We start from the raw sequence: 21,804 nt of genomic DNA, 5'->3' as shown, positions 1-21,804 counted from the left end.
AAAACCACTATTTTATGCACACCCTAAATCAGTGGTTCTCAACCTTTCTAATGCTGTGACCCTGCAATACAGTTCCTCATGTTGCAGTGACCCCAAACCAAAAAATTATTTTGGTGGCTACTTCAAAACTGTAATTTTGCTACAGTTATGATTCGGAATGTAAATACCTGATATGCATTATGTATTCTCATTGCTACAAATTGAGAGGTTGAGAACCACTGCCCTAAGTCCTTCTTCCAATCCAAATTTAGTCTTTATCTAAGCATACCTACTGAAGACCAGTCCAAAGATTTGCAAAGTAACATAACCCTCATAAGATAACCCTATTTTTATTCCAAACCTCAAAAGAAATCTTGCTTAGTTGATACCAGGGCCCATCTGAAAGATTAATTAATATTCAAGCTGCTCAGACAACTGCTGTTCTAACTTAGTCTTGGGAATACCCCCAGTAGATCCTTTGCAAACAGTTTATTTCCCAAGGCTGGTAGAAAGACAAATCCAAATTGCTCACCAAATTACTGAGAATGCTGTCAATCTTCTCTTCCTCTGCAGAAGCTTTATCCACTTTATCCCTGTAAGCTACTAGCTGCTGCCGATCCTTCAGGTCCCGATATGTCTGGAGAGTAAAACAAAACATCTTTTTTGTTTCCATTTCACCTTCCTAAGTAAGGGTACCAGGAATAAGGTTTGTGGTGTTTATAACTGAGTTGGATAATAATGGGATCAGGAAAGAGCCTCGACAGAACCAGGTGGAGAAAACTTGGGGACAGGCCTGGCTAGCTTAATTGAAAACCTTGCCTTCCACAAACCAACTCATTAGATGATACAAAGCAAATTTTCAAAGAAGCTGAAAACAAGACCAGGAGTCCTGGCTTAGAGTCCAGCTTTCACCAGGCCATATCACCCAACAGGCAGAAAGAGAAGCAAGTAAGGAATTAAGGATGTTAGATGGAATGATCCACCTTCTATTCTTATTCAAGGTTCTACTAAAGGTCTGACCCCAGGGCCCTTTTACTCTGGAACTTACTTCAATAACAACATCATGGCACTTAAATTTGGTGGCTAGATTCAGCTTTGTGTCTACATCTTCCACTAGTCGGATATACTCCTGTAAGACCTGTGGGGGAAGAGACAGTAGAGGTCCATGGACTTCTAAGCCAGTAAATACAGATATCCAACAAGAAAGAGAGTACTGAGAACAGTATAGAATAGAATAGAATAGAAACAGCTAGAAGACAGATTTAAATCTTGGTTCTGCACTTCATAATTGTGTGGCCTTTGGCAAGTAACTTCTCCAAAATTCAGTTTCTTCATCTCCAAAATGATAGTATTAATACCTTCATAACATATCTTATAGAGTTCTGGTAAGGATTAAATGTACATAAAGCTAGATGGCTCAGTGGATTGAGAGCCAGATCTAGAGACAGGAGGTCCTGAGTTCAATTCTGGCCTCAGATACTTCCCTAGCTGTGTGACCCTAGGCAAGTCACTTAACCCCCATTGCCTAGCCCTTCCTGCTCTTCTGCCTTGGAACCAATACACAGTGTTGATTCTAAGATAGAAGGTAAGGGTTAAAAAAAAAAGTATGTAAAACAATTTATAAAAATAAGCATTATACACATATATGCTTATATGTAAGTAGATATGAATTGAAGTTTCTACACAAATAAAATCAATGCAGTTAGAATTACAAGTGAAATATGAAGGGCAATGAGGTGGCTCAGTGAATAGTGTTAGGCCTGGAGCTGGCTTAGTGGATAGTGCCTAGCCTAGAGTTGGGAGGTTCTGGGTTCAATCCTGACCTCAAACGCTTCTTAGCTGTGTAACCCTGGGCAAGTCACAACCCCAATTGCTAGCCCTTCCCCTTCTGTCTTAAAAGTTGTTATTAAAACAGAAATGATTTTAAAAAGAAGCAAAATATTAAACTGGGGGGAAAATACGACAAAGGACCATTGTACAAAATATATAGGAAATTAATATGAACACATAAAGAAGGGTCATTTTCAAATAAACATCAAAGGACATCCTCAATAGTTCTCAAAAGAAAAGCAAGTTATCAACAACCATATTTTAAAAGTGCTCCAAATCACTACTAATGAGAAATGCAAATTTAAACAACTCTAAATTGTTGGAGGGGTTATAGGGAGATAGTTACACTAATTATTGTTAGTAAAGCTGTGAAATGGTCCAACCGTTCTGAAAAAAGTGACTTAGAGCCTAAGGGGGTACCCATCAATTGGAGAATGACTGAAAAAATCTAATGAGACATTATAAGGCCTTAAGAAATGACTAAATGGATAGATTCAGAGAAACCTGAAAGGATGGCAAGATGAGAAGCAGTGAAATGAAAAGAACCAGGGGAACGATTTATATCCATGCTCTAAAAGAAAACAGCTGTGAAAGAACTATGATCAATGAAATGGCCAATTATACCTCCAGAAAACTGCTGAACCACACTTTTTTACTTCTTGGAAGAGGTGATGAGCTAGAGGAGCAAAATGAGATCTACATTTTGCAGACAAAGAATGAATTGTTTTGGGGGGATAAGTTTATATGTTAGAAGAGCCTTTATTTTTCTTTTCTGGGGGAAGAAAACAGTGGGAAGTAATAATCATGATACTTAAAAAAGGAATAAAAAGTAAAGACCATCAATGAGCTGTTTTAAAAAAAATTAACTGAAGAGTGCAAAAGTATAGAAGAGAAGCAGAGCAATGTTGAAACGGCTACATTAAATTTGAATTTTAAAAAAGCTCTTTGTGGAAGGGAAAGAAACATCAAGCTATACATAACAGAAGTTCACTTTCTTATATAATCCCTCTGATATACTGAAATATTCATTTAAAAATTGTAGTTAAATTCATAATAAAAAATTGAAAAGAGAGATTGAGTAGTTTTTCTTAAAAACCTCCATGCACCTCAGGGGGAAAAAAAAAAAGCCTGGTCATCTGTTCTCTTTGGAATCTAACAAAGTAGGCCATGCTTCAGATTTGACATAAAGCCATGTCCTTGATGTCCCCTGTGAGTCCTCTTTTTCTGTCATATAAGCATTATACCTATGTTCTCTGTGGGATTCAACCCAGCCAAATATTCCTAAATACTTCAGAGAAGTTACTCTCTGGGATGGACAGATTCTGTCTGCTTCTACGGGGCAGAGTGAAGCTTTCTTCACAGAGCACCCATGCTAGTGTATTTAATGGCACACTCGGTCTCATTCAACAAAAGCTAGGAGGCTCAAAATCAGATGTTTCCTGAGGTATTCTGCAGGCAAATCCTTCCCACCTGGACAGGGGCATTGTTCTTGTGCAGAATTTCCACAACTCGGTGGAAGCCAATGGGAGCTCTCTTCTTGGTGTATCCCAGCCAATTCTGAAACAAACACAGAGATGTGAGAAACACTTGGGCCCAACCTTCTTTATAAGGGAAGAGAGAAAGGGAAGAGAAAGGGCAGAGACATTGAGGGGAAGAAAACAGAAAAAAAGGGAGACAGAGAGAAAATGGTGGGGATGAGCTTCATAGAAGATTTGCCAAGAACAGGAAAGAGGCCATGAGAATTAAAAGCAGGAAACATGAAGAAGGTTTTCATGGAGAGATGGAACAAAGAGGAAGCAGGCAACTTGGGCACTGAAGTACAGTTGTAGGAAACTAAAGTGCAAATCATGGACCGAAACACTATGCTTGAAGCTAAGAGGAACCTTTGGAGCCACTGGTCAATAAAGTGACAGTATCTCTTCCATGGTAAGACTAAACAAAAAAAAAATGTTAAGGCTCCAGGGCACCCACCTTGGTGGTGAAGAGAGCATCCACATCTTGCCATGCTCGGAGTTTGGCACGGGCAGCCAGCGCTGTCAATACGTATTGCTTGTCAGGAATCTAGAAAACAAAGATGGAGAATGAAGGAGATTGGGGACTGGCTAGAAGAGCAATGGGTTCAGGAGGAGAGCTAATAAACTGTTTAGAAACCAAGCAGTTTTGTTAACACCATGAGGTACACACATTTTGTTTGAGACCCATTTTCTGAAGAGACATGAGGCTCAAAAAAAACAAAGGATGGTGACTTCTGCAGAGCTGGGGTTCTTTATTTATCAATGCGTTCCTATTCAAGATCAACAGTGGGGGTGGGGGTGGAGGGATTATTTGAGAAAAATTAGGAAATTCCCACTGCATGACAGCCGAGTAACTAATCCTCTCTTCTAGGTCATAAAGAAGCAAAATAAAGATAAAAATGAATCAATCTTTTGCTATCAAGAAATTTATATTTTGGTGTGGATGGGGAAAGCATGTGTATGTACGTGTGTGTGTGTGTGTATAAATAAATAAAAGTATATATGTATATTATATACACACACACACAAGATTAAAAACAAGGTAATTTAAGGAGGGAGAGAACTGGAGGAGTTGGGGGAAATCAGGAAAAGCATTATATATAAGACGGTACATGAGCTATATTTTCAAGTAAAGGATTTTCTGAGGTGGAAGTGTGGAGGAAAAGCAAAGGAAGGACTGCCAGTGTATAGGCATGGAGGTGGGAGATGAGTCAAATGATAAAGAACAAGAAAGGCAGTTTGTTTAGGCTGTGGAGTACAGAAGGGGAGTAACATATAAATGGATGGAGGGAGAGGTTGGGAACCATGTTGTAAAGGGCTACTATCTCTGGAGTCACTTATCCTACAGGCAACAGATCACCCCTGAAGTTTACTAAGCCTAAGAGTGCCATGATCTGACCCATGCTTAAGGAAAATCACATTTCCAGAAGCAACATTTATTCAGAAGATGGACTGGAGCAGGGGAAAAAGATGTGAGCCAGAAAGATCAATCAGCAATAGTCTATGCCAAAGGTGTTTGAGGGTTTGAACTAAGGTGGTAACTGCACAAGTAGTGAGATGCTGAGATGGAAATGGCAAGATCTGGCAAGTGAATGGATGTGTGGAGTAGGGCGGATGTATTACATCTAGCATCAAGGTTGTGAGGCTGGGAGACCAGAAGAATGGTGTTTCCCTCAATACAACTAGGGAAGTTCAAAAAAGAGCTTCCTTGGTTGGTGGGACTAAAAAAACCTCACTAGTCTCAGCCTTTCCATCATCCATTCTTTTAATTGTTCTTATTGTCCCTGATGTGGCTGCTATTAAAAAAGTTATCCATTTGAACTTACCTTAAAGGTTTTTTTCAGGTTGATGGGACTACTAAATGTTCCCTGGGGAAAAGATGAGAAGGAACATTACTGTGTTTTCTATAGCAGCTAATTCTACTATAGAATATAGTAAATCTTTCAGGCTGGACAAAACTTCCCATTTTCCTATCTTTAGCACTTCCTACACTTCACTTTCTGATATACTGGATTCAACATATAAGCACAGCAAACCTATTTGGTCTGAATATCACTGTCACTCAACTACATGAAGACTGGGTTGAGAAACTCAATGCCTTCTCTAGTCTTAAGTCTTAAGTGATGGAAAAATGGACACTCCAGTCATTAAAAATATCTTCATGAAATCAGAAGTTGTGTGTGTACTCATACTAAGCTTTCCTGTCTCTCTATCACCCAAAATCTATCTTCCCTTTGAAATGCCCTAACCTGAAAGACATTGCTGTGTCGAACAACAGCCAAAGTAAATCACACCAGACTCTGGTACCAGATTACTGAAGGTATACCAAATAACAACATACTCTTATCTACCCAGTGACCTTTGGAGAGTAAGGTAACATTCAAACTTATTCATATAATTAATAATAAGACCATATTCAGGGTCAGCTAGATGGCTCAGTGGATTAAGGGCCAGGACTAAAGATGAGAGGTTCTGGATTCAAATCTGACCTCAGATACTTCCTAGCTGTGTGACCCTGGGCAAGTCACTTAACCCCCATTGCCTAGCCTTTATCACTTTTCTGCCTTGGAACCAACACAGAGCACTGGGTTTAAATAATATTACTAAATTAAATTTTTTTTAATTTTTAAAATTAAATGAAAATTTATTAAATAAAAGGTTTTTTTTTAAAAAGATCATATTTCATATGGCCCTGGTCAAGAATATATGAAAATGGGTATATTCATCTCCCTAAATTTTACTTTCACATACCTCAGGCTCGGTGTAGTGGTAGAAACAGGAGTAAAAGAGGGTTGTCACCAGTGGCATATTGAGGATAGAGGCTTTCCGTGGATGTTTCCTAAAGATTTCTGTCTGTCCTGAAGATTCCAGATGTCGATCATTCACCTGAGCCAAATGGAGCCAAGAGAGAAAAAAGAATAAAACCCACAGGTTATGCAGAAGAGACAACTAATACTCCAGAAAAATAAAGAGAAAACAAAAATAGTAAGCCCAGGAAGATAGACCTTAGAACAGTCAAAACAATTCAGGGCAAAGATCTTAAGTTGATTTCAGAAAAGGTATAAAAAGATAGCTTGCTGAGGAAACAGTCTTCATAAAGTGAGAATTGGAGTACTCAGGAGAAAGGGAAAAAGGAAACATGGAATAGAATATAAGAGAAGGACACAGGATTCTTAGAGACTGGCTACTCACAGAGTAATTGAATAAGAGAAATTAATTTGGGGGGGGGGGGCGGCAGATGGTTCTGGAACTGTCCCTGGTGCTGAATGGAGATGACTGGTGGTAGGGAGAGGTTTTATTAGCTTTGAGAGAGGGAAGATAAGCAGGGATTCTAACCTCAATGATGATCTGTCGTTCCAGGAGTGTATAATGGTCTTGTATGTGAGCAACATCTTCCACTGAAAATGGTAAACTGGTAAAAGGCCAGAAGGTTAGTACTTCTCTTCAACTAAAGATTTTCTTCTCCAAAAGGATGAACTAAACCAAACTACAATTAGTATCTTTACCTAAGAAATTCTTAGTGCTTCAAAACAGTAATGGCATAAAGATTTCTCTAACAAACACTTTTTTTGCTCAGTGATGGTAGTAATGCTACTATAATTGAACACTAACATCACAGTCTGTAATATGCTTACTGAAAAAATTACACAAAAATAGGAAGAAGAAATCTATACTGATATAGCAACACAATTTTGATGGCACCAAGTTCAAGCTATCTAAAAGAGAAGACAGCAAATATTAGCAAAAGTCATGGACTTAATGACCAAAAAAAAAAGGCAAATGAAAATGCCCAATTAGAGCAGACAACCAGCAAGAAAGAAGGCAGGTTGTGAATTTACACAATGGTGAAAGTGTTGTCACTCATTTTTCCACCCTCAAATTAGTTGGTCAAATACTCCTCAGAATCAGGCCATTGGCTCCTGGGCCACAGGTCATTGCCCCCTCCCTGGAGACAACTCATCTAGAAATGCTTCCAGGTTGAAAAACATGGAAAACTATAAGAGATAGTGGGGTGCAATGATTAAGCTCTGCATTTCTGAAGGAATTATCCAAGTCAATGTAATAACAAATCGATCCAAGTTATTAAGTTTAATAAAGCACCTTCCTAAAAGCAATCTTGTGGACTAGTATTATCCCAATTGTACAGTTGAGATTTCAATTTAAGGATGTTATGTGGTCACCCAGATAAGGAACCTGAGGCCCAAAGAGGTTCAATTGCCCAAGGTCACTCAGGTGGTGACAGAGTCAGGATTTGGGATTCAAAATCAGAAGCTTTTACTCCAAGTATGAAGTTTTTTCTACTGCCCCATATGTCCCTGCTACCAACACCATTCAGTTGACTGTTTAGGGTGCAGATTGGAAGGTATGAATGTGTAACTACCCTTCATAACACTCTTTCAGCTAATATATTTTTGGACACACAAGTACATTATAGGAGAGCAGAGGTCTGTGTGTGTCTGTATGTGTGTGTGTGTACAAAAAGGAAAGAAAAATTTCATTTCAATATAATTGAGAATTTCATAATACTAAGACTATTGACAGGAAATGGAACAGGCAGCCTGTTAGTGGAAAGTGTTGGACTTGAAGGCAGGAAAAGTTTGAGTTCAAATCCTGTATTTTGACTCAACTATCTGAGCCTCAGCTTCCTCATTTGTAAAATAGGGATAGGAAAACCTGGAATAACTACTTCAAAGAGTTGCTGTGAGGTCAGGATGAAAATGTGTTGAAAGTACTTTCAGATCTTAAGATGCCCAATAAATGTCAGCTATCATGATCACTTTTAGGTACTGAAATCCCCATAACTCAAATTCATGATATGGAATATCACAGCATAGTAGGAAAAAAATGGGCTTGGAGTCTGAGAATTGGGGTTCAAGGCTCAAGTCTATACTCAATACCTGTATGATCTTAAGCAAGTCACATAACCTCTGAGTCTCAGATCTCTTATCATAAAATGAAGGTTTGGTCTAGATGATCTGTGAAGTACTTCCAAATTGAAATTTTATGAAACTGATTGATCATCTATCAGGAAAGCTAAAGAGGAAAGGAAGATTCCTGCAAGGGGTAGCTAGGGTCCCACCCATCCCTAAGGCTTCATGATACCTCATGAGAAATGGCTCTGCAAACCCACCTCCAGTTACCTGTCCCCACTGTCTGCTTTCCTGATCCTTTTTGTGTTAAAGCCCTCGCACCCAAACTGCCATTTTTTGGTGTTTGGGAATGGCTTACCCAATGCAACTCTTGAGAAATTCTTTCCGCTTCTCAGGGTCCTGAATGCTTAAATGCTCTTGATATTGGGACAGCTATAGAAACAAAGAGGAAAATTTTGAATGGTCTGGACTTTATGCAGACGGGAAGGCAGCTAGAGAGCTCCTGTGATTAACGCCATTGCTTCCGAGCATGCTACATTTTAAGGAAAGAACCCAAAACTCCTAAAGGATTTGGCAGAATGAAGCAAACTCATGCTTTGATGGAATTGTTGCCTTTGCTTGTCTACCTGGTTTTCTGGCCTATGCTGGGTTCTTTGTGAGATTTCATTAGTGCTAGGAGTTCCCTGGTGAACAGGCTTCCTCTACCAATGCAGACAGATTACTATTAATATTATTATTGTTATTATTATTATTAATACTATTACTATTACAAAATATTACTATTTTGCCATGTAGTCATAGAGCTGTCTGGATGCTGAGAAGTGACCTGGCCAGTGTCACAGAGTCAGTATGAGTTAGAGGTAGGATTTGAATAACTAAGTTTTCATGACTACAGGGTTGGTTCTCTATATTCCATCCTACCTTTCCACCTCACTTATAACTCTCTCTTATCTCTCACTTTTGTCTTAGGACAATATTAACTATTTAAAATTTTCTAATCAATAAACATTTAAAGAACAGTTAGGTAACATAGTGGATGGAAAGCCAGGCCTGGAGCCAGGAGGACCTGGGTTCATATTTGGCCTTGGATACTTCCTAGGTGTGTGACCAGAAATAAGTCACAATCCCATTTGCTTAGCCCTTGTCTAGTTGCCACTAAGGCAGAAAAAAAGGGTTTAAAAAAACAACAACAAAAACCCTAAATCTACTATGTGCCAGGCACTGTGCTAAGTGCTGAGGGTAGAAAGAAAGGTAAAAGACTTCCCTTGAGCTCAAAGTCCAATTCATATATAACATCTGAAAGAACACCACACATATTATCTGATTTGAATCTTAAAACAATCCTGTGACATGGATACTACAGATATCATGTCCATCTTTCAGATGAGGAACAGGAAGGAAGACCAAGACAGAGAAAATATTAATAATATGGAAATAAATTTTGAACAATGATACATGTAGAACCCAGTGGAATTGCTTGTCAGCTCTGGAAATGAAGAGGGAAGATCATGAATCACATAACCATGGAAAAATATTTTAAATAAATGAGTTAATTAGAAAAAAAAGAATGAGTGCAGTTTTAGGTATTATCAGATTGAGATGAAGGTCATACTTACTGCAAGTTCTTCTGTTCTGTCAAGGTATCTGGGAACACAGAAGAAAGGAACAGTTCATTAAGTGTTTCAGGGGCTCTACCCCTAGCATTTTTGTCTAATGTGTGTTAAAGAAATTCCTTGCCTCATAATAAGCTCTCACTTTAGGATGAATGACCTGAGAGCAATAAAGTCCACAGTTATATCCACCGTCATCCAATATAAGACCTTATGGTTTTTTAAAACCCTTGCATACTAAGTATCAGTTCCAAGGCAAAAGAATAGTAAGGGCTAAGCAAATGTGGTTAAGTGACTTGCCCAGGGTCACATAGCTAGGAAGTGTCTGAGTTCAAATTTAAACCCAAGTCTTCTCAGACTATAGGTCCTGGTACTCTATCCACTGAACCATCTAGATGCCCTTACATGCCTTTATCTTTGTTGTCTCCACTACCATTAGCCCCTCCTCAAAGCATAACAAATCTTTTTTTGTCTTTACTAACTTAAAAAAGTTTCCCTAATTACACATGCAAATAATTTTTAATATCCATTTAAAAAAAATTTGAGTTCCAAATTCTCTCATTCCCTCCTCTTCTCCTCCCTGAGATGGTAAGCCATTTGATATAAGTTATACATGTATAGTCATACAAAATATATTTCCATATTCATCATGTTGTAAAAGAAAACAGACTAAGGGGGCAGCTGGGTAGCTCAGGGAATTGAGAGCCAGGCCTAGAGACAAGAGGTCCTAGGTTCAAATCTGGCTTCAGACACTTCCTAGCTTTGTGATCCTGGGCGTAGCCCTTACTGCTCTTCTGCCTTGGAACCAATACATAGTATTGATTCCAAGATGGAAGGTAAGGGTTTAAAAAAAAAAGAAAAGAAAACAGACTAAAATACAAAAAAAGAGAAAGTTTTAAAAAATAAAAGCATAACAAATCTTGATGAATATATTTTATTTTTATAACTTCCTGTCACACATTGTCAATGTCCACAGCCAGATGAAGTGCTTCATTCATCTTTAATCATCGGTGGGGAGGAGGAAGCAGCCAACCACTATGCTGATATCTGGGAATGGAACCTTACTAGAAGGAGTCTATGCATAAAGGTAGAGCCTCTAGCTCTTTCTATAGGTTGGAAGTGAAAAATAAAACAAATTGTATTTTTCACTTCTCATCCTGGAAGGCCTGGACTGCCAGGGGCAACCCATTTAGGTAGCACTTCATAATCAAGGTGTCATCCTCAAAACAATCTAATGAGATTGGCAGTATAAGAATTATACTTCTTTTTACAGATAATGAAACTGAAGCTCAGAGAGTATAAATATCTCCAAATTCCAGGTGCTCTTTCTAGTCCACCAGATGACCTTGCTTACTTCTTGACATTTCTAACACATGCCTCTGCATGTGGAACTTTGGATGTTACTGTGGACTGATGGAGTAGCTCTCACCTGAAGAGGTCCAGAAGCATCTTCTGATCACCTATTTCCTTAAGAAAGTGAATAAGATGTCTCAGGGCAACCTGTCTCACTTCTAGCTCTCGGAAAAGGATCTCTGGTAAAGAGTAAGTAGAGAGAAAGGAAAATTAATCACTCAGGTCCATGTTGATTGATTGTACTGAATTGCTTCCCCCCACTTTTTAATCTTTATTATATGGAAAGGCTTGCTAGGTAGGGGAGTAAAACAGAAAAATGTGGAAATTAATTAGATGAAAACAGAAGGCATCAATAAAAACAGCTATTTTAAAATTTAGAATAATAAATCTAATCATGCCAAATGTGAAAATAGCTTCCTTTCTAACTATACAGTTTTATCCCCAAATTTTAGTAGTAGCCAATATATTCTATATCCTTCTGGCTTAAACAGAATATAGTTCTTTCTTCCACGTTGCAGGGGTTAGGGGCATGGCATCTTCTTGATCTGGAAAATCTGTGTAAAAAAATTGGGTCCTCCTTTTGTACCAATGAAGAAGTTTGAATTTTTTCTTTTTCTCTTATAGGGCATTTACAGTACCTTATTGTAAATTTTGGGTCATGTATGAATTTCTGAGTTTCTAAACTTTTTCTGTGTCATCTGTGACTTCCACAAAACTCTCATCTAACTTCTTATGATACCACAAGACATATGGAAACCATGATGGAGAAAGTCTCAATGGGGAAGGGATAACTGTACTAACCAGTGAGGAAAATTCTTCAATTCCCACCAACTCAACCTGTTGTCTCTTGGAATAGACTCTTGCTTCCCTCAAACTCTAGCCCAGCTACCTGCTTATGCATAAGATGCAGCGTAATTTGTGATCAATGGGTTACTATAAAGATGAACTACTACTCACTTGGACCTATATTCTTCCAGCCATCATGTAAAACAAAAGGCAAGACCCTTGACTGCAAATCACTCCAAATTACACTTACCTTTGCTCAGGGTCCTCTTGAGGAAGATCAAAACCTGAGGAAAGAGGAAGAATAAAGTATCGGTTATATAAGGCTATACAGCCCTATGCTTTAAAGGCTACCCAAGCACAAATCAGTTGGTGTCTCTAGCCCAACCCTCAATAGCTCCTCTGATTGAGAGTTTATCAGAGGCCAAAAATCCATTTGGGATCTGCCAAGGCAAAGAATAAGTTACTGGACCCAAAAATGATTGAAGTCTAGAACACAACACTGCTCAGAAATCACTTGTTCCTGGTATCCATGACTATCTGGAGATTATGACCACTTCCCTAGTATTCTCTTACATTTATCCTTCCTCAGAGTATGTACAAGAATGGAAAAGCAACCTATTCTCCATTTGAACTTCCAGAATAGCCAAGATCCTAAGTCACTACCCAAGATTCCCATCACACTCCCCACCTCTGAAACTGTGCCACTAAGGGTTCCTAGAGACATAGGGAAATCACTTCCCACTTAGCACCTAAATCACAATCCTAAAGTTTGTGGCTGCTGGGTCTCCTGCTCCTAAAATGAAGCTCACAGCAGTAATGACGTTCCCATCATGGATAGACACTGCTTCTTCCAGAAGTTGGAGCTTGTCCTGCAGGGAACGGAATCTCTCAAGAGAGCAGACCTGAGTGGGCAAGGGGAAGTAAGAAGAAATCAGAGTACAGTTCACCAAACTGTACCACTAGCTTTGAGGAAGTCATATTCTTAAACTCTCTTTTCAGTAATTTCCCAAAATGGTACCAATTTCAGGAAGTGTCATTAATAACAGTCTCAATTTTATATCATGATCCCTGTGCACACTACAGACCTGAGGCCTCTCCCAAACTTCTCCAGTTGAGTTCTGTATTCTGGTGTTACAGTCTTGAGGAAGTCCTAGAACTTGACCTCCATCGTAAATCATAGCACATCTCCCAAGGCAGATCATTTCCACATGTCCTTTTCCCCTTCTCTCCCATTTACTCTCTCTTCTATTCCACCCAATCCATGCCAAGCCATAGGGCATCAATAGTGCTACAACTACTCCCCTGAAACAGGTATAAAACCTTTGATTTGTTGCGTTCAGTTCTTTCAGAAATGTTCTCATTCATCAAATGGCAGGATGGGGACATGAAAATGACAGAAACCCTTCCCTGGAGACAACATGCCCAGCATCCCCAGAATCTCTGCACCCCCACCCCCCAATTCCTTTCTTTCCATAATGTTCTTACCTTACCCTTCTGCAGACGCCTGACTGTGTCACTGAGGCTCCAGTCACTGCTGTAATCCTGAAATATTAGCAGCTTGTGAACCTCACTGGGCTCAGAGGCCAGGGTATCTGGATGCCAGCTCCTCACCCCAGCCTCACAGGTACCAGGAGGGCTTGATCTCAGGTGGCCTGGTTGACTTCACGAGATCCTTTGTCATGAAGGGGGAGGTATTTAGTAGGAGCAAATAGACAAGGGAGAAGCTGGAAAGGCGAAAATGGCCTTGATAGGAAGTTGAGAGCTAGTGTTTTTCTGTGTTACTGAAAGCACTAGGAGAAGGGAAGCATAAGGCAAAGAAAACAGGGAGAAAGAGGGTTTCTTTCCCACAACCCTCCAAAACATTACTGTAAGTAGAACCAATTAAGTCAGAAAACCAGAAACTTTCTTAAAGCCATCATTCTAAGATTTCCATCCACTAATGATGGTTTTATGAAATAGCCATGCATTCATTCATGGCTCAAACTTGCGGAAGGATAAATTAGAGTTGCATCAACACACACTCTGGATTCTTGGCCTCAGAGAGGAGTCTTTGCTCCGGGAGTGGCTGTTCTCATTTATCCATTTCACTGCAATCTCTGCTCAATTAAGACCCTTTTGCCTAGTCCACATGAAAACCACTGGGCTTTGAAGTACATTTTCTAATAGTAACCCACCTTGTATTCACCTTTAGGTCTTCGCAGCTCTGGAGCAAAGCTTTTGGGAGGTATATCTGAGAGGGCTGGGGAAGAAAAGGCAACAGGCTCAAGAGAATACCCTGAATTTTGTCTCTTCCACCCCTCCCTTTAAGCACAGCTTTCTTTTCTAAAAGATTCTCTAGCATATGGATGTATGGCCAAGGGCAGTAACCCTTTCAAGGCTTCAGGCAAAGCAGGACATCATTCCAAAATTATGAGCTACCATTACAATGGGAGGGGGAGAGGTAGAATGGAGGAGGGAGAGAGCATGCCACTTTATCCTTTAAAAAGTTTAAACATGGGGGCAGCTGGGTAACTCAGTGGGTTGAGAGCCAGGCCTAGAGATGGGAGGTCCTAGGTTCAAATCTGGCCTCAACACACTTCCTAGCTGTGTGACCCTGGGCAAGTCACTTAACCCCCATTGCCTAGCCCTTACCATTCCTTCTGCCTTGGGATATTATTGATTCTAAGACAGAAGGTAAGGGTTTAAAAAAAAAAGGCTAAAACATTTCCTTCACACAGTTCCCAGGTTCTTCCTAAGGTCAGAGCACCAAGAGGGACTCATCTGACATGCCACCTACTTCCCCTAACTCTTCAGACTGACTATTGAGCCTAAAAAAAACTAATCCCTACAGCAAGCAAGAGAAGATAGTCCAGTGCCCAAAGCCCAATGCCTACCATCTGAAAGGGACTGGAAACTCCCAAGTCTGCTTCTTCCTAAAGCCAAAGAGCATATGGAGAATAAGACCCAAAGTTCAAGCTAAGGTTGTCCAGGATCACTAACAATCATAAGCATTCACTGGGAACAGAACAGTTAAGTAACAAATAAAAATCAGTATTTGTTTTGTGCTTATTTAAATTTCATACCATTGCTTATAGATATATGTGTGTGTGTATATATACATAATTTCACTTAAGCTTTATATCAAATTTTTAACTAAAAGATATAAAAACAACTATAGAGAATTTTAAAATCACAATAAAAGTATTAAATAGAACAATTCTTTAAGAAAACAAGGGCTTATTTAGAAAATATTAACAATATAAACATTCTTCTAAGAAAAATAAAGAGTAAGCTTTTCTTATTCCCTATAATCTCTCTATAGAAGAGGTTTATTTGCAATTCAAAAATACTGGTACCCAAGGGGCAGCTAGGTAGCTAAATAGATAGAGCACCAGGCCTGGAGATTGGAAGACCCGAGATCAAATCTGGCCTTAGACACTTCCTAGTTGTGTGATGCTAAGTAAGTCATTTTGATCTCAAATGCCTAATCCATACCACTCTTCTGTCTTAGAATCAGTACTTACTATGGATTTTAAGACAAAATATAAGGGTTATTTTTTTTTTTAAATGGCATTGAAATTTGGCAAGTTCCCCAGTGGTGATGAAGCCTTGACCACATGATCCAAATCATAAAATATATACTTTCCCTGAGCTATGGATGGGGTTCTTTTGTTTAGCCTCCATAGGTTTATTGAATTTTTTAGTGAACTTTTTATTCAAAGTGCTATGGCATAGTGTAGAGATTGAGTTTGGAGTCTGAAAGGCTTGAGTTCAAGTCTTATTTCTGACACATTTTGTCAGAGCAAATCACTTAACCCCAGTATCTCAAATGACTCTCTATGACTATAAATTACAGATGGAGTTGCTCATTTGCATCTGTAGAGGGAGTGCCCACTTCAGACATTCTTCTTTTTTTTTTTAAAATAAAACTCTTACCTTCTCTCTTAGTATCAAGTCTAAGAGAACAATAAAGGCTAAGCAAAACAAGTTAAGTGACTTGCCCAGGGTCACACAGCTGAGAAATATTTGAGGTCACATTTGAACCCAGTTCTTCTCCACTTCAGGCCTGGGATACCTACAATGATGAAATCAGAGGTCCAAACCAAAACCAAAAATTATCTTCAAAGATGATGCTTTAAGTCTCCTCTCTTCTAAAAGAAATGCCTACAGTAACTCTTTCCCAGTAATTTTTAACTTTCCTCTTATGGACTCACCTTAAATTTGAAGTTGAAGTCCAAAGGCCTTCTATCTGCACCCTCTGGGTTAGTTGGGCCTCACAGTGCTCCTAGCATTCATGTGTAGTTGCAAAAAGACTGGATTTTGAGTTGGGAGATCTAAGTTCTAATTTCAGCACATCAACTAACTGTGTAGTGCAGTAGATGCCTGGCCTGGAGTCAGGAAGACTACTCTTTCTGAGTTCAAATCTGGCTTTAGATATTTACTAGTCATGTGACCCTGGGCAAGTCACTTAACCCTGTTGGCCTCAGTTTTCTCATCTATAAAATGAGCTGGAGAAGGAAATAACAAACCACTCTAGTATCTATGCCAAACAAAAACAAAAAAAACCCAACCCTCAAAAAGGACCATGAAGTCAGACACAACTGAAAAATGACTCAAGGACCACATCATAGATATCAAAGATTAAAACACACACACACACACACACACACACACACACACACACACACACAACTAACAGACTGGCTGGATTAGATGATCCATCTGAAGGGTCCCTTCCAGTTTTCAACTCCTATGATTCTCTTAGCTGGTGGCTAGTTTATCAGTATTTTATGTTGGCCACAAGTATTAACCTATACTGGCTAATTAAAGGGAAGTGTTCACTTCTGTCTCTCCAACCTTCCAGAAATCAAAATTCCTGCTTCCCTGAGGGAAAAAAGGTTAAGAAGGCTGTGATATGCCCTAGCAACATACAAGTTTTCATATTTTTTTTCTTATATCTTAGCACAGTGCCTGACACATAGCAAGGGCTTAATAAATGTTTACTGACTATATCAAAAGAGGTGACTTTCCACTTCAATCTTAATTTCCTCCAAGCTCTAAAGTAGAGATCTTTTTACTTCCTAGAAACCAGTCTAAGTTATATAATAGACCCGAGTTTGTGACCTACGTTAGAAACCACCTAATGAAAAATCATAGCTATGCCACAGCTTTCCCAAAGTAATAAAGATCAGAGGTTTGGAGCCAAGAGTGTCCTCAGATACAATCTAGTTCAACCCTATCATTTTATGGTCCCAACACTGGGACCCAGAGAATTTAAGTAACTTGTCTAAGTCATTTGCCCCATCTGGATAAGAAGAGACAGTGTTTGGATTCAAACTCATATCCTGTCTCCAAATTCATCACTCCCTTAAATGTACCAATGTCACCTTGCCCTTGTCAATCCAATAATGCCAATCCTGCCAACCAAGCTCTGGAGATTCCTCTCCTTGATTGAGCCACTCAAAATTCTCCACAATTCCTCTTACCCACAAAACCTGGCAGAATAACAAAGAATTACTGAATTAGTCGCCAATCCCAATAAAGCATTTTTTCCCCTTTAGTCTTCCTTTATTCCAGATCAAAAGAGAATGCTGGGCTGGATCTTTTGATGCCCAAGGAAAAGGAAACTCCTTACACTTCTTCACTCTTTACCTTTGAAGAAGCTGCTCAGAGAGTAGGAGGAGGTAGGCTTGGGAAGAGGAGTATATGAGGATAAGCTGTTTCGAGCCTTTAGCTGTTCACGTCCCTCAAGAGTGGGGCCACCACTGGAAGCTGTCTCTTTGATGGACCAAGAGATGCCTACATGAAAGAAAGGAGTCAAAGTGCAGAGTTAGTAAACCTTACATAGAATGTAAATCCCTAAGCTCTTATCTTCTAGTTCTCTAAAAACTTCACAGGTCATCTTGACTTCTTAAAACTGATCCTGCCTCCTAAAATCAGAGAGGTCATTGGGTGGCCATAGGAGGAGCTAAAGGTTAATTGTTTAAATATCGTTAAATAATGGCTGGGTGGCAAGATTTGGTAGCTAAGTAACATTGTCCTGCCACAGAATTATGGAAATCCATTCACAACCACAGCTATGCAGGACCCAGCAAAGGATGAACAATTCTGCTTTCAGAGACTAAAGGATGAGAACATCACATATTTTTCCAGAGGTGGTTGCTTTTTCAGTTGGTTTTGCTTAACTGTTTTTCTTTGTTATAAGTGGATTTTAGAGGAAAGTAGGACACGGTAGCATATCCTCTAGTCTCTGCTGATGAGACTGGTCTCTGAGCCATTGTCAGGTTAATGTTGATTAGGCTTCCTCTCTAAGTCAGGAACCAACATGGTAAGCCCCTGAGAGCAGAGGTAGCCAAGGGGGCAGAACAGCCCAGGTGGGAAAAATAGAGGAGGTTAAAGCTTCCATACTGATCAATATGGGGAATCTAGCATGTCAGTGGCCACTACACTTCTAGCCAGGGATAGGGAGAGCCAATCTCAAAAATTAATTTAAAAAGAGACAAAAAGGCTCTTTCTTCATCTTTCATGGACTTACATCTTTCACTGGGTTCAAATATTGCTTCTCACACATACATAGCTGTGTGATCCCGCGCAAGTCACTCCATCTCTCTACATCTCAGTTTCCTCATCTGTAAAAGAATGGGGGTGGACTAGAAGGCCTTTAAAGTTTATTCCAGCTCTGAATTTATTATCCTACGATCCATCTGTCTCTTCAGAAACTCACCAGTCCAGGAGAGACTTTTGAAGTGACTGAATTTTGAAAAGCAGAGAGGGAAGGACATTGGTTTAAATAGGTAGGTCATCTATTAAAGACATAAATCCTGAGGATGACCTCCTTGAATTTCTTCTACTTACTCCCCACAGGTTCTCCGCTCCAGCTGACCCTCTCCAGGTCATCATCATCATCATCCACAATGTCCCGAAGGCTGTTTACTGCTCGTTTGGATTCCTTCAACTGCAAATGGACAGAAATCTGGGAATACACATCAATTCTTCCTCCTACTGCCCACCAAATTTATTTCGCAAGATGATATTAGAGGATTTGGGACACAAAGCCAAAAGAGTGAATGATTAATATTTTACAGGAAAAACTCACATAGCCACCACTCTAATTCAAACTTTCATCATCTCAAGCCTGGACTATTGCAATGGCCTTCTAACTGGGCTCCCTGCTTTCAGTTCCTCCTTCTTTCAAACCATCCAATTAGCAAAACCTATTTTGTCTTCAATTTATCTTTGTATATTTAATTTCATATTATTTTTCTTTATGTAAGCAACATTCTAAACAAATGATCCTACTAGCAGGTCTCCAAACTCAGTATTCCATCTCCAGCATAGGTTCAGTTATTATCTCTATTCAGATAATTTCTAAATCTATATATCAAAATCATATTTCTTTCTCTTTTTTTTTTAAACCCTTACCTTCCATCTTGGAATCAATACTGTGTATTGATTCTGTTACCACAGAAGAGTGGTAAGGGTTAGGCAATGGGGGTTAAGTGACTTGCCCAGGGTCACAAAGCTGGGAAGTGTCTGAGGTCTGATTTGAACCTAGGACCTCCCATCTGTAGGCCTGGCTCTCAATCCACTGAGCTACCCAGCTGCCCCCCCCTCCCCCAAATATCATATTTCTAAGACAGAGGTCTAATGACTAAGTATGGTCTGCTCTAAGTAGGGAAGTGGAGGGGAGGGAAAAGTGTATATATTTAATTTCATATTACTTCCCTTTATGTAAGCAACATTCTAAACAAGTGATCCTACTAGCAGATCCCCAGATCCCATATTCCATCTCTGGTTTCAAAACCTTTACAAAGGCAGTCTCCCATTCCTAGAATATACCCCAATCTTACTTCTATTTCATAAAATATTTAGACTATTTCAAGACCAACTCCTGGATGAAGTCTTTTCTAATCCTCCAAGTTAGTAGTGCTTTGCTTAGACTATCATGTTTACACCATGAACAACCAGGGACACACCTATCTGCATATAGCTTGTACCTTTGAGAATATATACTCATTGAAAATAAGGTTTATTGTTTTTCTTTATATTCCTAACCCTTGAATAATGTCTTACACAAAGAACACTTATAAGTTCCGATTGCATCAAATTCTCACTCAAGAACAAGCACAAAACCATTTAAATAAGGAACTTTTTTAAAAAAGGAAAACTGTTTTACATGAATAAAATCAATGCAAGTAATATATGGAAAGAAGTGGTTACCTGAAAAAGAAAAAATTTTATGTTAAATATTTATGTTAAGGGTTTGATATCCAAACAAAAGCTATTTGCCAAAATTGTCAAAGGATAAGAACAGACAATTCTCAAATGAATTACACATTTTAACTATGACAATGTTCCAAATGAACAATTATGAGAAAAATGAAAACAACCCAGAGGTTTCCCCTGATAGCAAGCAAATTGGCAATGATGCTAAAAAATGTCAACATTGGAGGGGTTATGGAAAGATAATCACTTAATGCATTGTTGGTAGAACTGTGAATTCGTCTTGGAAAGCAATTTGCTATTTTGCAAAGAAAATTATTAAAAATGTCCATTCCATTTGACCCATAAATTGGAGGTCAATGGCTAAAAAAAAAAAAGCCCTACACAAAACAAAACATTCATAAGAACACTCTTTTTGGCAGCAAAGAAATGGAAATGAAAAAGATGGACTGAAGAATAGTTAAGAAAATGGTGGTACCTGAATATAACAGAATATTGCTGGGTTGTAAGAAATGATGAATATGAAGAATACAAAGAATCATGGACTGAAATGAACTGATAGAAAGTAAAGAGAATCAAGAAACATATGTTTACACAATGGCAACAATGTAATTAGAAAGAACAACCACAACCACAGAATGTTGCAGTATTGCAAAGAATAAGTGGCCCCAAAGAATAGATAAGAATAGCCCTAGAGGCTAAGACATGGCATGCAAGCCCCAGCATGCTGGAGGGGGGTATACCCTTTCCCCTCTCCACTTTGCCTGAGGTCATTTTTCACATGTCCCACCTCCTCCTTTCTCTCCATTAGATAATGGTTGGGGGAAGGGGGTGAGGGGTCACAGGTAGTTTGAAGGTGGAGTTTGGGCATGCAATCTCTAAAAAGATTCACAAATGCTGCCCTACACTTTTTTGCTGCCTCTTTTTCTATTTTTTTTTTAAACCTTTATCTTTAATACTAAGTATCAGTTCCAAGGCAGAAGAGCAGTAAGGGCTAAGCAACTGAGGTTTGTGACTTCTCCAGGGTCACACAGCTAGGAAAGAGTCTGAGGCCAGATAGTACCTCCATGGTACTAGGTCTAGTGCTATCCACTAAGTCACTTAGCTGGCTGCCTCTTTTTAAAAATTAAATCCTTTGCTATAAAAACCTGTTCTAAACAAAAGAGAGCAATAAATCTCTATTTTAAAAAAAAAGAACAACCAAATAATTGAGGTTGAATGGTGCAAGATTATAAAGATCAAGCTTGGATTCATAAAAGAGATGTTAGAAGACACTACCCCCAGCTTCTCTGTAGAAGAGGAGGCATTGGAATGGAATACTCCATACAACAGCAACTTTTTCATATGCTGATCTTTTTTTTAGTTAACTTTTTAAAATTTTTTTAAGGGATGGCTCTCTGGGAGGGGAAGGAGGGTGGGATGTAGTAGGAAATATATGGATATAAAAAATTTTTAAAGAAATGGCAGGCATTTTAGAGAACATGTGTTGTGATTCCCCCCAAGTGCCCCCACCCCCACTCCTTACTCTACACAGGAGAGAGAGGAAGTCCTCCCATTGGGCTGCTGGGCAGAGGGGCAAGGCATGTGGAAAAATGTCATGATGGAGAGGGAGAGGGGAGCAGCTCTGCCTGAGTCCCTCTGCCTTTCTGGTAACAAATT

At 39.2% G+C, this 21,804-nt stretch overlaps 1 protein-coding gene across 1 annotated transcript in view; it reads right to left on the bottom strand.

Moving 5' to 3' along the window:
* Positions 1-21,804, bottom strand: part of VIPAS39 (VPS33B interacting protein, apical-basolateral polarity regulator, spe-39 homolog) — a 28,606-nt gene that overhangs the window by 1,384 nt on the left and 5,418 nt on the right. The window contains exons 3-19 of the mRNA XM_007472734.3: positions 18,778-18,877; positions 17,575-17,721; positions 14,817-14,855; positions 14,118-14,182; positions 13,429-13,485; positions 12,753-12,845; positions 12,194-12,227; positions 11,234-11,336; positions 9,811-9,838; positions 8,553-8,626; positions 6,660-6,735; positions 6,075-6,209; positions 5,150-5,191; positions 3,781-3,870; positions 3,280-3,366; positions 1,028-1,117; positions 512-616 (exon numbers count right to left, since the gene is read on the bottom strand). Of these exons, the coding sequence (XP_007472796.1) occupies positions 512-616; positions 1,028-1,117; positions 3,280-3,366; positions 3,781-3,870; positions 5,150-5,191; positions 6,075-6,209; positions 6,660-6,735; positions 8,553-8,626; positions 9,811-9,838; positions 11,234-11,336; positions 12,194-12,227; positions 12,753-12,845; positions 13,429-13,485; positions 14,118-14,182; positions 14,817-14,855; positions 17,575-17,721; positions 18,778-18,877 (1,365 nt within the window). The remainder of the gene's footprint in view (positions 1-511; positions 617-1,027; positions 1,118-3,279; positions 3,367-3,780; positions 3,871-5,149; positions 5,192-6,074; positions 6,210-6,659; positions 6,736-8,552; positions 8,627-9,810; positions 9,839-11,233; positions 11,337-12,193; positions 12,228-12,752; positions 12,846-13,428; positions 13,486-14,117; positions 14,183-14,816; positions 14,856-17,574; positions 17,722-18,777; positions 18,878-21,804) is intronic.

This window comes from Monodelphis domestica, chromosome 1 (assembly GCF_027887165.1).
Source record: "Monodelphis domestica isolate mMonDom1 chromosome 1, mMonDom1.pri, whole genome shotgun sequence".
Classification (NCBI taxonomy): domain Eukaryota; kingdom Metazoa; phylum Chordata; class Mammalia; order Didelphimorphia; family Didelphidae; genus Monodelphis; species Monodelphis domestica.
Note: the sequence above shows the minus strand (reverse complement) of the source record. Positions and strands in the feature narration are given on the sequence as shown.